Source organism: Myodes glareolus, chromosome 21 (assembly GCF_982192425.1).
Source record: "Myodes glareolus chromosome 21, mMyoGla1.1, whole genome shotgun sequence".
NCBI lineage: Eukaryota > Metazoa > Chordata > Mammalia > Rodentia > Cricetidae > Myodes > Myodes glareolus.
In genome coordinates, this window is record NC_142046.1 from 15443950 (window position 1) to 15459760 (window position 15811).

General features: G+C 50.6%; 2 protein-coding genes across 3 annotated transcripts; one reads left to right on the top strand and one right to left on the bottom strand.

Annotated features, from left to right (window-relative positions):
* Positions 1–4676: 4676 nt before the first annotated feature.
* Spout1 (SPOUT domain containing methyltransferase 1) lies at positions 4677–12324 on the top strand. 2 transcript variants are annotated; one of them, XM_087899787.1, is made up of 12 exons: positions 4677–4779; positions 5203–5248; positions 5418–5543; positions 7675–7834; positions 8465–8554; positions 8642–8691; positions 8821–8951; positions 9886–9958; positions 10056–10154; positions 10587–10689; positions 10792–10939; positions 11645–12324. In XM_087899787.1, exons 1-12 carry the CDS (start codon positions 4744–4746, stop codon positions 11711–11713), a joined length of 1131 nt encoding a protein of 376 aa, XP_087755913.1. In that variant the 5' UTR covers positions 4677–4743; the 3' UTR covers positions 11714–12324. The 2 variants fall into 2 exon arrangements, with proteins under 2 accessions (XP_087755913.1, XP_087755914.1); XM_087899788.1 differs by having other exon boundaries at positions 4777–4885.
* On the bottom strand, positions 11784–14298 carry Endog (endonuclease G). Its single transcript, XM_085681415.1, has 3 exons — positions 13711–14298; positions 12957–13066; positions 11784–12113 (listed from the first exon to the last, which is right to left on the bottom strand). Exons 1-3 carry the CDS (start codon positions 14200–14202, stop codon positions 11831–11833), a joined length of 885 nt encoding a protein of 294 aa, XP_085537541.1. The 5' UTR covers positions 14203–14298; the 3' UTR covers positions 11784–11830.
* Between the last annotated feature and the right edge of the window lie 1513 nt (positions 14299–15811).

Here is a 15811-nt window from a genome sequence, read left to right on the forward strand (position 1 = left end):
CTCTTCCTCTGGACTGCCTGCTAAACAGCTTGGAAGGGACCCCAGGGAACCTCAGACCCCACACCTTCCCTATGAAGAGAGAGACAGAGATAGAGAGGAGAGAGTGTGTCTGTGTATGAACACTGGGAGCCACGAACTCATCTGAAGTCACAGGGCTTGTACGTGGCAACACAGACTTCCCAGACCCAGGCTGTCTGCTGTGCTCCTCACTCCAGAGGGTGCACGTTGAAGGCTGGCTTAAGGTGTTTGTGTGGATGGATGGGGATAGGGTCTTGGAGACATCTTCACAGGGATTAAAGAATTGCCTGGTGTGTGCATTGAGGTCAGAGGGGCATCTGAGAACAGCCCCACTGGCCCAGGCTTCCCTGCAACTCCAATAGCCTGCTGAGGAGGCAGAGTGGGGGAGACATCATGACCAGTGAGTGCTTGGCCAAAAGTGGACGTGAGGTTTGATTTGGGCAGGGGTTTTAGACAGGCCTGAAACTCAATATGTAGACCAAGCTGCCTCAAGCTTGTCAACCTCCTGCCTCTACTTCCAGAGTACTGAGATTACGGCACGTTCCACACCTGGCATAGAAGTGGGATTTGATCCCCAGTAGGATGTCTCACTAAAGCTGCTGTAGTCTTAAAGCCCCACAGAAGGCCATGCTAGGAGCCAGGTCATAGGTAGAGCAACCTCAGAAGTTTCACTCACAGCCTTTCTTGAACCTAGAGAAATGATGGGGACATAAGGTTTAAGACCTTCAAAAAATGTTTTCTCCTAAAACAGAATTCCTAAAACATGAAGTTTTGTGATAGATAGGAATGGTTCTGGCTAATCATAAAACGCTCCTTTGGACCTAGGGTCGGCGTAAGAGCTTTGAGGTCACCCCCTCCCCTCTTCTGTCCTCAGGGAATGCAGTAGGACTGGATTTTCAGTTCAATTACAAGGCCAATGATGCTTTTCTTTTTGGAAGCTGCCAAGAGAGGTCAGTGTCACACTGTAGCCAAGGTTGGCTCCAAACTCATGACAATCCTCCTGTTTCTGCCTCCTGAGTATTAGGATTATAAACCTAAGCCATCAGTCCTGGCTTGATTTGTGTTTTGTTTTGTTGACAGTGCTAAGGACTTGAACTCATGGCTTTGCCCACGCTGTTCCACTGAGTTACATCCCCAGCCATAGCTAGTGATTGAATCAGATGTGCATAGGTAATAAACCTGTCAAAAGACGCATTTAGTTAAAAGATTTAATTGGCTTTTATCGCAGTTCCAGAATCAGATATAAGGGGGGAGGAGTTTGATGGGCCAGAGACATCTTAGTGGCTAAGAGCACTTGCTGCTCTAACAGAGGGCATGGCGTCAGTTCCCAGCACCCACGTATAGCAGAGCACAACCACCTGCAATTCCAGCTCCGAGGGACCCAGCACTGTCTTCTGGGCTCTGTGAGCATTGTATATACATGATTCGGGGGCTCACACCAGGGTCTCACGCATGCTAGGCAAGCATTATTAACTGTGAGCTGCATTCCAGCCAAGACTCGCCATTTGGAACATACTTGGTGTCAGAGAAAGCATACGGTGTCTCCCTTTCTTTCCTTTCAAACCACACAGTACTGCTGCTGATGCAGAGGGAGGATTGTGAACCAAATTCAACCTCAAGGGTTCAGGCTTGGAGCAGCTCTGCCGCACCACATGGCAGGATGATAAATTCTTGCATAGGGTAAACTCAGAATCCTTCATTTCAAACACCGCAACAAAGGCCAGGCAGGATGGCATACCCCATTATTTTACTCCAGAGGTGGGATAGGGAGGATCAGGAATTCAAGGTCTGGCTCTGCTGCGTTGTGAGTTCAAGGCCAACTCTGACACACGATACACGAGACTGTCTCAAAAACAAAAATCCAGGCCTGAAGAGGTGGCTCAGCAGTTAAGAGCACTGGCTGCTCTTCCAGAGGTCCTGAGTTCAGTTCCTAGCAACTACAAACATCTATAATGCGATCTGGTGCCCTCTTCTGGCGTGCAGGCAGAACACTGTATACATAATGAATAAATAAACCTTTAAAAAAATATGGGGGGGGGGCAATGGTGGCGACGTCTTCAATCTCAGCACTTCAGGAAGGCAGAGGCAGGAGGATCTCTGTGAGTTCAGGGCCAGCCTGGTCTACAAAGTGAGTTTCAGAACAACCAGGACTGTAGGACTGCTAGGACTGTTACACAGAGGATACACTATTTCGAAAAACAAAAAACAAAAAAAACAAAAAAAAGGAAAGAAAAAGCTCTAGGTTCGAGAGATGAGATGGCTGTCCAATCGATCAGATCCCAGCACTGATCTTACAAATTATGTGTCCACACATGCCTTTAACCCCAGCTAAAGGGGTGGTGGAGACGAGAGACTCTTGGTGGCTTCTAATCTGGGCAGAACCGTGAGCCCTAGGCTCAGGGAACACTCCTGCCTCAGCTGAAAAGCATACAAACAGACACAGACATATATGTGCTCGCTTCTCACGCATCATCCAGAATCTGCCCATAACTCACAGCTAAGCCCTGCCTCGAAGTCTATCAATGTGATTCTGACGTTGGCTGCATGGTTCACACTTGGCCTGTTTGTTTTTGTTGTTGTTTTGTTTTGTTTGAGACAGAGTCTCACTCTGTAGCTCTGGCTGTCCTGGAACTCACAGAGATCCGCCTGTCTCTGCCTCTGTCTCCCAAGTGCTGGGATTAAAGGTGTGTGCCACTACCCCCAGTTTTTGGTACACATTTATAATCCCAGCACTCAGGAGGCTGAGGCAGGAGGATCTTGAGTCAAGTGGCCTGTGTAAGATACACAGCCTCTGAGCTACCCCCCCTCCCCACTTCAAAGAAGTGATCTGGGAGCTGGAGAGATGCCTCAGCGGTTAGGAGAACTGGCTCCCCTTCTAGAGGACCTGGGTTCAGTTCCCAGTAGACACAAGGTTACGCACAACCTCCTGTAACTTCAGTCCCAAGGGATCCAGGGATCTCTCCTGGCCCCTCAGACACCAGGTAAGCTTGTGGTGCACAGTCATACATCCTGACAAAACACTCATAAAAACAAAATAAGTTAAGTCAAATCTCAGAGAGCATGGTGCTGCACACCTTCAATTTCAGTACTTGGGAGGATGAGGCAGGAGGATGGACACTGTCTCACCAAACAAAACCAAAGCAAGCAAAACAGATGAAAAGGAAATAAAAGTCAAAAGAGAGAATGTTGTTTGGTTGATCGTGTGTCAGTATCTTCTGAGTGTAACTGTGACTAAGTACCAGATCATGTGACAAGCTGTGCATGGTGGCACAAGCTTTTACTCTCTCAGTCCTTGGGAGGTAGAGACAGATGGATCTCTGATTAGAAGCCAGCCTGGTCTACAGAGTGAGTTCCAGGACAACCGGGAGTACACAGAGAAACCCTGTCTTGAAAAACAAAACAAAAAGTTAATGCAAAACTACCAGGCAGAAAAGCTTTTTGGGAACCACTTTCATTATTATCATCTTCCAATTTTTTCCCCCCTTAAACTTAAAATACTGCTTTAAAGGGGACCCGGGATGTTGCTCAGTGATAGAGTGCTTGTATGCTGGAGACCTTGGATTTGATCCCCAAGACTGCCAAAAATTAAGCAGTCATAGCACTCAGGAGGTTGATGGAAGGTGATCTTGACTTTGAGGTCAGTCCAAGCTATATAGTAAAACCCAATTTTTTTTTTCAATTTGAAGACCCCCACACAAACTAAAAAATCAAAGTGATAAAGAATAAGTCTGGGTAGGGTTGAGAATGTAGGTCACAGGTTGATTTAGCAGGAGTCAGGCCCTCAGTTGGAGTCCCAGTGAAAGACTCCCCGCTGGGCGTCTTCCCTCGGGAGAGACCCCCATGTCCAAAGATCAGTCGAAAGCACGCAGCCGGATGCAAAATGCAAGAGGTTTATTTGGGGTACACAGGCACCTGTGGGCGACAAGGTCTCTCGGAGAACTTGCGCGCCTGCAGGTTGGGGGTGAGGGGTTTTTGTAGGAGAGCAAAAAGCAGCAAGAAGCAGGGTGGTGAATTTTTAACCTAGATAACAATGAGAGGAATATTCAGTCCTTTTATCCTGCCTTCCCCTTCCCGGCTGGCGACCAGGTGTCTGACCGCACAGCCCCGAGCCCTGCTTTCTACGTGACTCAGGCCTCGCAATCTTCTCTTTCTTTGTTTCTATGGCCAGTTCATAAATTCCCTGTTTTGCAGCCAGATAAGGCTGTCCTTGCTCTAACCTCAGGTAGGTATCTTTGCTCAGCGGAGGCCTTTTATGGAGCTTGTTATTTGTTCAGCATTCCAGGAGGTCCTGAGCTAAGTTTGTTATTTGCTCATCCTTTGCAAGAACGGTATGACTGTGGTTAAAGCGAATTGGGGTCCTTCACCAGGAAAATGAATGAATGGATGTAAATACAAAGAAAGTGCAAATGAACTAATTGAAGAACTGGATTAAACTACTCTTAAAGTAATTTCCAGTAGGGTCTCCTTACATATAAAATGAAAGCCGAATGTCGTTCTGTTACCGATTGGAAGGGCCCTAAGTGACCACACTGCTGCCCACTCATTTGTCCTGGAGAGGCACCAGCACTTCGACCCGCGTCCCTGCACCAGGAGCATCTGCGCTCCACCTTCCATTGATTCCCAGGTCGCGCGCCCACGCGCCTCGGGACCTTCAATTAGCCAGTTCTGCGGAGGTGTGGCCGGAAGAGGCGGGGCTGATTGGCAAGCGCGTGGTGTTCCGGAAACATGGCGGAGCGCCCGAGGAAGCGTCCGTGTGGCCCAGTAAGTGGCAGCAGGTGGGGTTCCGGGCAAGGCCGGGGTGTCGTTGCGCCCGGTTTCGGTCCGGGAGCTCCCTCCTCACCGCTCGCCCGGGACCTGAGCTTGAGAGGTTAGCTGGCCCGGGCTACATTCCCGCAGGGCGGCGGTGCTCACGCTGCCGAGCCCTTTCCTGACTTGTTTCTGATCCCTAGGGCAACGCTGTGCCCCGTGCTCTCCTCCCTTGCCTCAGTTTCCTCTTTTGTCCTATGGGAATTTATTCCTGAACTTCGCGGTTGCTTACTGTGCCGAGGCTAATCCCAGGCTCTGAGCACAGCGAATCCCTGTGCTCCTGCCTGGTCTGGGGAATTCAGATGGCTAGAGCCAGCAACGATGCTCCCCGCCGATGTGTGGCCGTTTAGGCTCTCATTCTTCCTCCTGCCCTTCCAGGGTGAACACGGCCAAAGGGTTGAATGGCGAAAATGGAAGCAGCAGAGTAAGTAAGGGCTGAGCCCCCCCTTTCCCCAGACCACCTAATGCCCTGCAGGCCAAGCCCTCTCTGGGTGTCTACCCAAGCGGAGCTGCCCGGGCTGAGCCCAGGCTGCTTCAGTGAGAGGGAAATCTCACTATGCCACAGCCCTCTTCCCCCACCAATTCTTCTCCAGAGAAGGAGGAGAAAAAGAAGTGGAAGGACCTCAAAATGATGAAAAAACTGGAGCGGCAGCGGGCCCAGGAGGAACAGGCTAAGCGCCAGGAGGAGGAGGAGGCTGCTGCCCAAAGTAGCGACCAGGGTAAGCGCTGAAAAGGACACAGGAGGTGGCCTGCGGCCTACCCTCACACCTAATCTGCTGCCCTCTCGCTCCTCTGTCGCTCTCTCCTTTGTTTTCTCCTCCTGTTTCTCTCTTTCCCTTAATTTCTCTCCCTCCCTCTCTTTTTTTTCCCTTTCAAGTGAGAGGCTAAAATTAAAGCCAGGGCGATGATTCATAGTAGGCAAGCATTCACTCACCTGCCTACCCTTGGCTCAGACCTCTTGAGCACGTTCTGAGTGCTTTGGTTACATTTTTAATTTAATTTCATAATGGAAATATTTATCTTCCCATTGTATCTAATACATGCTGAAAATGGTACAGAAAACTATGAAAAAGAAAAACTGGGGGCTGGAGAGCTGTCTCAGTGGTTAAAAGCACTGGCTGCTCTTCCCAGTGCCCACTTGGCAGCTCACAACTGTCTGTAAGTCCAGTTCCAGGGGATCTGATGGCAATGCACATAAAATAAACTTAAATAAATTTTAAAAAAAGAAAGAAAGACAAACTGAGCAGGCTGTGACTTGTTCTGACATTATGACTAGTGGTGTGGCTGGAACAGAGTGTACAGTGTGACAGCCGGGAGTCTTGCTTATATGCTTCTGGACCTGGTTTTCTTTTTTCCTCTCCCGTTACTGCCCTGAGCGTCATGAGTTAGTACATTTCCCCAACCGACTATCTTTTTCTGGTTGTTGTGATATACACAGCTATAATCTCAATACCTGGGACTCTGAGGCAGGAGGATAGAGAGTTAAGGGCCAATCCAAGGCAAGTACTGGCCAGGTCTAAAACAAACACCACCAAAAGTATCCCTTTTCACTGGTGGGTGGGTGAGAGTAGTAACATTGTACCCTTGTAGAGCTCAACAGGCTTCGGTGGTGTTGGTAAGTCCTCTGTTCAAGGACCCTGGAAATGATGTCTCTGTGTCACCTCGTTCAGATAAAGAAACCCAGGAGGGACAGAATGTGGTGTCTACAGCAAGGCGACCTAGCTCATATATCTCAGCTTCCTACCACTTAGTGCCTGCAGGCAGAACACTTAACAGACTTTCCTGGGTGACAGACCGCACTCAGGTAATTGGAAAGGACAGTGATTTCAGCTTTCCGCTGGTCTCCATGCCATGGTCTGTAGATGCTCCTGCCGTTCAGTGGGTGAAGTTCAACCCCTGAGCCATCTCTCAACCCTGAGATTTCTTATTAATTATGAAAGCTCAGCCTTAGCTTAAGACTTGTCCCTAACTAGCTATTATAACTTAAATTAACCCGCTTCTATTACTCTACATTATTCCATGTGGGGTTTTTTTGTTTTGTTTTTTTTTAATCTTTTTTATTCCTCCTCCATTCTGGATATCCGACTTGGTCTGTGGCTCACAGGCATCTCCTGAGAGTCCAGACTCATTGCCTCTTAACCCCCACCCTCAATCCCACCTACCTTCTCCTGCCCAGCTATTGGCCAGTCAGCTCTCTTTAAACCAGTCAGAAGGCGCCTTGGCAAAGACACATCTTCACAGTGTACAAAAAAATTAGCATACAGCAGGTCGGTGATTTACAATGTTGTGTATGCGTGTGCACAAATATGTGTGTATATTTGTTTCCAGTCTGGGTTGATTGAATCCATAGGTGTGGAATCTACAGGTAGAGGACAGACTTGATGCTTCCTGGAGCTTATATCAGATGCTTATTTTTTGCTGTCTTTTAAAGATTTATTCATTTTACTTATATGGGTGTTTTGTCTGCATGTACTTCTAAAAACAAGAGGGCATCGGATCCATGGGACTGTAGTTACAGACAGTTGTGTTGGGAATCGAAATCGATCTTAGGGCCTGTGTGAGAACAGCCAGATATTAATGGTTTTATCTACATCTGATAGCTGGTAAACTGAGGTATCTCAGAGCTGAGCCAGGATCTGGACGTAGGCCAGTGCTGCTGACCACTGCTTGACCTTGCCCTCCGGCCTGCCTTACTCTGGGAAGCCTTGGAGACTTTGGTCCAGTTCTTCCTGAAGAGACTGAAACTCTTCTCATTTAGACAATTCTCTTACTCTGAGCCATGGGGACAGAGCAAGGAAGCGAGGTCCACAGCCTGTCAGGCTGACCAGGTGCACCCCTTGCCCCTACTAGGACGGCCTTACACTCTGAGTGTGGCCCTGCCAGGCTCCATCCTGGACAATGCCCAGTCACCTGAGCTTCGCACCTACCTGGCTGGCCAGATTGCCAGAGCCTGCACCATCTTCTGTGTGGACGAGATTGTGGTGTTCGATGAAGAGGGCCAAGATACCAAGTGAGAGACTTCACGGGGAGGGGGGGGGCATCAGGCTTGGCTGTGACTTTGTCCTGTCCCTTGTCACCTACCTGATTCTTTCAAAATACTCTGTCTAAAATTTCCACATTATAAACTTTATTTTTGTAGAGGCAAGGATGCTCACACTGGTGGGAGGAGCTCTCAGAGGCAGCTACAGTTGCATCTCTTTTCTCCCTCGGTGCTGGAGACTGAGCTCTGGGATTTACGCATGTTCTGTCACCGAATCTGCATCCCATTCAGCTCTAAGACCTGATTTTGTGCCTGTTTAATATTTATTTATTATGCTTGTATACACACACTAGTGTGGATGTGGAGATCAAATGACAATTTAGGCCAGGCTGTGGTGGTGCACGCCTTTAATCCCAGCACTGGGGAGGCAGAGGCGGATCTCTGAGTTGGACGACAGCCAGGACTACACAGAGAAACCATGTCTCAAAAAAACAAACAAATAAGGTAGACAACTTGTGGAATCAGGTCATCAGTTCTTTCCTCACAGGGGTTCTGGACATGGAACTTATGTTTTCAGGATTGGGAGCAAGAGCCCTTGGCTGGATACGCCGCCTCTCCAGCCCAGTGCTTGCATCCTAAGCCCCGTCTTTATCTTTCCAGGACTGTGGAAGGGGAATTCAGGGGAGTTGGCAAGAAGGGGCAGGCATGTGTACAGCTGGCCCGCATCCTGCAGTACCTGGAGTGTCCACAGTAAGTGTGAGGTGAGGGTGGTGTCCCCTTGTATGTAGCGGGGAAGCAGCTCCCCAGGAAGGTCCTGACAAGTGCGTTCTTCCCCAGGTACCTGAGAAAGGCGTTCTTCCCCAAACACCAGGATCTGCAATTTGCAGGTATGGCTGGTGTGCTTGGCTCACCCTTAGGCACGGAGACATTCTCTAGCCCCACTTATCCAAGTGGGAGAACGGGCCTGAGAGTGGGGCCTGGACCTGACATTACCCCTACTCCCATTCCATGCTCAGGGATCCTCAACCCCTTGGACAGCCCTCATCACATGCGACAGGACGAGGAATCGGCGTTCCGAGAAGGCGTTGTGGTGGACCGGCCCACCAAGGCGGGCCACGGCTCTCTGGTCAACTGTGGGATGAAGAAGGTAGGAATGGAGGTGGGCTGTGTGCACCTTGAGGACACCCGCTAGCTGTGGAGGACAGGCAGGGACATATGTAGAGGGAGACCTGGGCTCTAGCCTGCTGTGAAACACCAGTTATTGCTAACTGGACAAGAGAAGTACCCAAAGTAGGGCTCAAGATGAACTCAGAGAAGTTGGAGAGCTGGCTCACCAGTTAAAAGCACTGACTGCTCCTGCAGAGGACCCTGGTTCAGGTCCCAGCACCGCCATGGTGTCTCACAAACCAACTGTTCCAGGGGCTCTGATGCACAGACAAACATGCTGGCACAATACCCATGAAATGAAAATAACAGAGAAGCCAGGCCCAAACTCAGTGCTGTCGGGGCGGTTTGTTTGTTATTTACTTTTGTTGTGGAGATCTAATTGTGCTCTATAATTGAAGTACATACATTCTTGGCTTTGCTGGTTTTGGGGTTAGGTGAGTTTTTTAATTTTTCCTTTTTAGTGTATGTGGGTGTGAATGTGTGGGTAAGCGGGCATGTGCCGAGGAGTAATTGGAGTAACCTCCAGTCATTGGGCTTGGGATGGAGTGTGAGCTGTCTTGCAGATCATTTATAGCCTGCTAGTCCACAGATGAGGAAACTGAGGCCCATAGGAGTTAACTGACCTCAGACTCCTACAGCTTGTAAGTGGCAAAGCCACCACGTGGAGGACACCTATGACTTCATCTCTTTGTAGACACTGATTCCATGTCCTAGCCCCAGGCTTCTATTTCTTACCAGTGCCCTGTGATAATTGTATAAATTAATAAATAATTTTAATAAATTTAAATAAATTTAATAAATTGTATTAAATTATAATTGCATAAACGGTCCCTCTTAGCAGGCCCCACTCAGTGCCAGAAGCAGGGCGGCAGGTTGGCCCCTTTGGGCACTCATTTTCTCGAGCTTCTCTGCAGGAGGTGAAGATTGACAAGAAACTGGAGCCGGGACTTCGGGTGACCGTGCGACTGAACCAAAAGCAGCTCCCGGGTATCTGGAAGCTTCCTCGGCCCTTACAGTTGCCTGGCTCAGAGCCTTCTCCTGTCTCCCTGTCTCCTTGGTGTTCATAGCCTGTTCTGTTCCTCAGAGTGCAAGACATACAAGGGAACAGTCGTGTCCTCACAGGACCCCCGCACCAAAGCCGGTCTCTACTGGGGCTACACCGTCCGCCTGGCCTCCTGTCTCAGTAAGGACATAAGCTCCCTCCCTGAATGTCCCTCTGTCCTAGGTGGTATGTTTAGGTGGTACCATCTCTGGTCTCCCGAACATCTGTTTGGAATGCTAAGAACATCTGAGAGCAGGATGTGATTGGTTCCCAGCCCCCCTCCCAGCACCAGGAGGCCAACACAGGAATCTCAGTGTAAACCTGAGGCCAGCTCAGGAGACAGCAAGACCTTGTCTCAAACACCAGACCAAGAAAGCCCTCTGAAGCAAGTGTCAGGCCACTGAACATTGTTTGGGAGCTCTTCCTGCCCACCCTGTGCTTCCCAGCCAGACTTCAACTCCACCATTCCCTGCCCTCAGCTTCCCAAGAGCAGTAGATGACCTCCTTTATTGAGCTCTCTCCACCTGACCTTGTGATGTGCTAGACACACAGCCATGAGCTGCCCCCCCCCAGGTGCTGTGTTTGCTGAGGCTCCCTTCCAGGATGGGTACGATTTGACCATTGGGACATCAGAACGTGGCTCCAACGTGGCCTCTGCCCAGCTGCCCAGCTTCAGGTGGGTGCTGCTTAGGGCAGGGACTGGGCCCTACTGTACATGGGGTTGGGGACTGTATCCTGTGGAGCCTTAAAGTCAGTGGCTCCCTTTCTCTGGAACCAGGCATGCTCTTGTGGTATTTGGGGGCCTCCAGGGGCTGGAAGCTGGAGTGGATGCTGACCCCAACCTGGAAGTGTCTGAACCCAGTGTCCTCTTCGACTTTTATGTCAACACATGCCCCAGCCAGGGCAGCCGTACCATCCGCACTGAGGTGAGCCACAGCCACGGTACCCAGTTCTCCTGGTAACCCACCCTAGGTATCTTTTCTGAAGATTTATTTATGTGTTTTATATATGGATGTTTTGTCTGCGTGTACTTCTGCACATCAGAAGAGGGCATCAGATCCCATGAGACTACAGGTATAGACAGTTGTGAGCCACCATATGGTTGCTGGGAATTGAATCTCCGGAAAAGTGGCCAGTGCTCTTAACCACTGAGCCATCTCCCCAGCCTCAGCCTAAATACCTTTTTTGAAGATGAAGCCACAGCAAACTATTAGCAGGGATAAGATACAAGAGCCATAAGGTTGCAAGTTCTGGGCCTGTAATAGTCTTATGTTCCCAGTTTGAGGGACCCAGGTAACCTGCCTGTGCCCATTCAGGGTCTCTGCTTTCTTAGCGGTTTCCCAGGTCCCTCCAGATGTCAACATTTCTGTGCTGGGGGAAAACGTCCCACAAGGCCAGAGCATCCATGGGATTTGTGCAACCGTCCCTGAGGCCAGCATGCTGTCCCTATGGGTTACTATGGGGGGGGGGGCAGCGGCCACTTCTCCATCAGTCTGGGGTGGTGACTGCAGGTTGACAACCCCCCCTCTGCCTGTTCCCAAGGCCCCGCCCATCCTCTTATCCTTCCTGGGTCTTGGGCAGCTGGCCGTGAAGACAAGGAAGAGCTGGACAGCCAACTTCTTTTCTTCCAGGAAGCCATACTCATCTCCCTGGCTGCCCTGCAACCTGGTCTCACCCAGGCAGGTTCCCAGACCACCTGACAACTTTCTGGATCCAGGATGTAGAAGCAGCAGGAAATGGAGGATCACTAGGAACAGACATGGTTAAGACTTGTTTACAAAAATAACCACCTTTAATATGAGCCAGCCCAGTCTCCCTCACTTGCTGCCAGCAGTGATGGCCTTGAGGTTTCCAGCTCGAGCCAGGATATTGGGCACGAAGAGCAGCCCTGAAGCCCGCTCAATGCTCTCGATGGGCACCAGGAAACGCTCCAAAGGGATGGTCTCGTCCACAGGGGCATTGGGCATTACATAGGAACGTAGCTCAATCTGCCCACCAGTGGCCTCCAGGATGAGCACCTTGAAGAAGTGTGTGGGCACTGCCACGTGGTTCTTCCCAATAACCTGGTACTTTACATAGGACTTCCCATCAGCCTCTGTCCTGTGGAAAGATCCAGGCACACGTGGCTAGGAGGCATGGTTGGACACAAGGCCACCCCTTCCAGGAAGCCCTCCCTGACTTCCAACAAATTTATGTGACATGCCTGGTTGTCTCTTTGGGTCTAGGAACTCTGTAAGGTGGGGACCAATGCTTTTCTGCCCATTACTGCTTCAGACAGAAGGGGAGGTAATAAATGCTGCTAGAGGAATGAGCTCTCTAGATCTTGAATTCACCCATGCGGACATGTGACTACTACCGGTCCCCATGGGCAGGACACCAACCTAGCGAGGTGTGAGGGCCGTGACAGTGGGATAGTCCCAGCGCAGGGCCTGGTACTCAGCAGGTGCCTTGCGCAGCCTGTGCCGATTACAAGGTTTTCTGATGTCTGGAGGAGCTTAGCTCGTCCGTCTGGCAGGACTGGCCATGGGAAGGAATGCGTTCAAGCACAGGAAAGTCAAAGGTGAGAGACTGGAGCTGGAGAGATGACTCAGTGGTTAAGAGCTTTGCCTGCCCTTCCAAAGGTCCTGAGTTCAATTCTCGGCAACTACATGTGCTCACAACCATCTGTAATGAGATTTGGTGCCCTCTCTGGCCTGCAGGGATACATGCAGACAACACTGAATACATAATAAATTAAAAAAAAATAAAAAGGTGAGAGCCTAGTACAGCAACGTCTGTTAGAGAGGTGCAGCGGTGTGTCAAAAGACCTGGCAAAGGCAGACTTGGGGCCTAGCAACTGTGGACATAGGACCATTCTAAGCCACCCAAAGGTCTCTGGCTACCATGAAACAGAAAGCCCAGGGTCGGAGAGTAAGTGGGAGGCCCTGTCAGCCACAGGCTTACCTGGGCAGGAAAAGAGGCCCCGTGCAGACATAGACGTTCTGGTAAGAGCGAGTCAAGCTGCGGCTGTACTTCTCCAGGTTGTTCCAGGCATTCTGGTTGAGGTGTGGCACCTGGTGGAAGCAGCAAGGCTCAAGACCATACCTGGGACCTTCTTCCTTTAGAAATGCCCTGGGTCCTAAGGAGGTGGCCAAGCAAGTGAAGGACAAAGGCTCAAAGGGGTCGCTCCTTGACACTGACTTCAGAGGTTGAGTGTCATAGAGCTGGCCACTACTAGCCACACCATCCTTTCCCATGCTCAAAGAACCGAGGACGGAGGATTGGTCATTTAGAGATCCCCTGGGCCCCTTGAGCCTGCCAGGCCTCAGAACAAGCGCTGGGGGGTGGGGGTTCAGACCTATGCCCCATGCCCATCCATCCTGGTTCACATATCAAGATCCTACTGGGAGCAGGTACAGTGTTAACAATGTGATGTGACTGATGCCAACAGCTCAACTTCGTGCCAGCTGTTTTCTGGCAGCTGCTGCAGGCCAGATGGTACGGAGTAGGCAACCTCCTGGGTTCCCTCGGGAAGTACACTGACTGGCATGCTGCAGCCAGTTTCCTACAAGAGGCTGGAGAGAGGGATGCTCCCAGTAAGTACTTGGTATAAATTCAAACCTCATCTGACTCTAGGGCTCTTCCCTCCCGCAACGGTGCACGCATAAAGTCAGAACTAGGCGTTGAAGTCAGGCAGGTGACCAGGGACCACGTCTACCTGCGGGGCCACGTTACTCAGGTAGAAGGTGTCGTTCATCGCCCGCTGGCTCCAGCGATGGTTGGCGGCTGCGGCCAAGTGGCCGCGGTCAAAGCCGCTGCCGCGGTAGTCCGCGTTGGTAGCACGGTGGTACGCATGCACAGAGTCGTCCTCTCGGAAGTCGCAGGCGCTGCGGTCGCCGTCGCCGCGGAGCCGCTCGGGCCGCAGTTGCTCTAACACCCAAAGCGCACCGCGCGTGCGCGGGTCGTAGCTCAGCACATAGGACTCGCGGCTCCGGAGCTGCGCCACGCCGGGCAGCCCGTACTTGGCTAGCTCCCCGGTGCCGCCCGCCGGTCCTCCCGGCAGCGCGGGCAGATCGGCCGCGACCACGGGCAACACTGGCACCCGGCCCAGCAGCCCCGGCGCTCCCCCCGCCTGACGCCGCCAGTGCTCTGCCGCGGCGCCCAGTCCCGCGCCTAGCGCCAGGGTCAGGCCAACCCGCAACGCACGCATGGCCTCCAAGAGGGCGAGCGCGGTCCAGGTGCCGGGCGCAGGAGCTTTGGACCAGCCGGTGCGAATGTCCTCCAAGTCTTTCCTCTGCCCTTTTGAGACACGGCCTGGGCGGGACACTGCCATACCCGCTTACCATTGGTCGCTGCCAAGTCTGGCTCCGCCTCGCCTCGTGAGCCTCCGGAAACTTGGCCTCCTGCAAGGCGTGTAGCGCCGCCCTGGGGGCCGCGAATTTAACCTTTACACAGGCCTGGGAAATCTAGTTGCTTGAACAGGACAGATGCCCAGGTCTGTCAGACCCCTCCTGTCCACCCATAATTGAGCCGCCAAATGAGCCAAAGATTCCTCTAGCTTGACTGGCAAAAGGACGCAAGTGCAGGCTGTAGCTGCTGACAGCAGCCCCGGGGCTGAAGCTTGCTAGTAAGGCTATAGAAAGCGGCTTGAAAAGACTACGCTAGAGTCATGGGTCATTGGTTTCAATCTTTCTTTCTTTCTTTCTTTCTTTCTTTCTTTCTTTCTTTCTTTCTTTCTTCTTTCTTTCTTTCTTTCTTTCTTTCTTTCTTTCTTTCTCTTTCTTTCTTTCCTTCCTTCCTTCCTTCCTTCTTTCCTTCCTTCTTTCCTTCCTATTTTTTTTTTTTTTTTTAAAAGACAGGGTTTCTCTGTGTAACCCTGGATGTACTGGAACTCACTCTGTAGACCAGGCTGGCCTCGAACTCACCGATACCCACCTGCCTCTGCTTCCCAAGTGCTGGGATTAAGGGCTTGCACCACCACTGCCTGCTCGCTTTTAAAGGGATGAGCCTGGGAAGTATGTTTTGTAAGACAGTGTTTCCTGTCCATAAAAGCTGGAATACACAAAGTCCTCAAAACTGGGGGGTGGATAAGGATATTTCCTGCACATGGAACAGTATTTAACCTATGACTATTTTAAGACAGCAGCCTGCCTACCACACTGACATGTGAATTTTTATTAAAAAGGAAAAAAATATATAAAAGAAGAAAGACAATGTTGTGGACTGGAGACAGGGTTCAGCAATGAACACGTCCTAGAGGGCTGGCTCAGTAGTTGAGAGCATTTGTTGCTCTTGTTAATGGACCCAGGTTCAATTCCTACAATTACAGGCAGTTCACAACCTCCTATAACTTCAGTTCTAGGGGATCCAATGCTTTCTAGACTGTGCAGCCATCTGCACTCATACATGGGTGTTCCCACACACAGAAATGTAGTCGGTTTGTTTTTTTCTGGTGTTGTTGTTGCTGTTTTATTCTGGCTCTTTGGTGGGCTTACCATCCAGCTCCCAAATAAACACATGGAGTCTTATTCTTACTTGTGAATACCTGGCCTTAGTCTGGCTTATTTCTAACCAGCTTTTCCTTTTTTTTTTTTTGTTTTGTTTTGTTTTGTTTCTCCAGGTGGTCTCTCTGTGTAGCTTTGGAGTCTGTCCTGACACTAGCTCTGTCGGCCAGGCTGACTTTAACTCACAGAGATCTGCCTGCCTCTGGCTCCCAAGAGTTCCACCACCCAGCGAAGCAGCTTTTCTTAACTAATTATCCCATTTACCTTTTGCCTCTAGACCAAGGCAGTTTTTTTATTCATTATCCTATGAAAGTC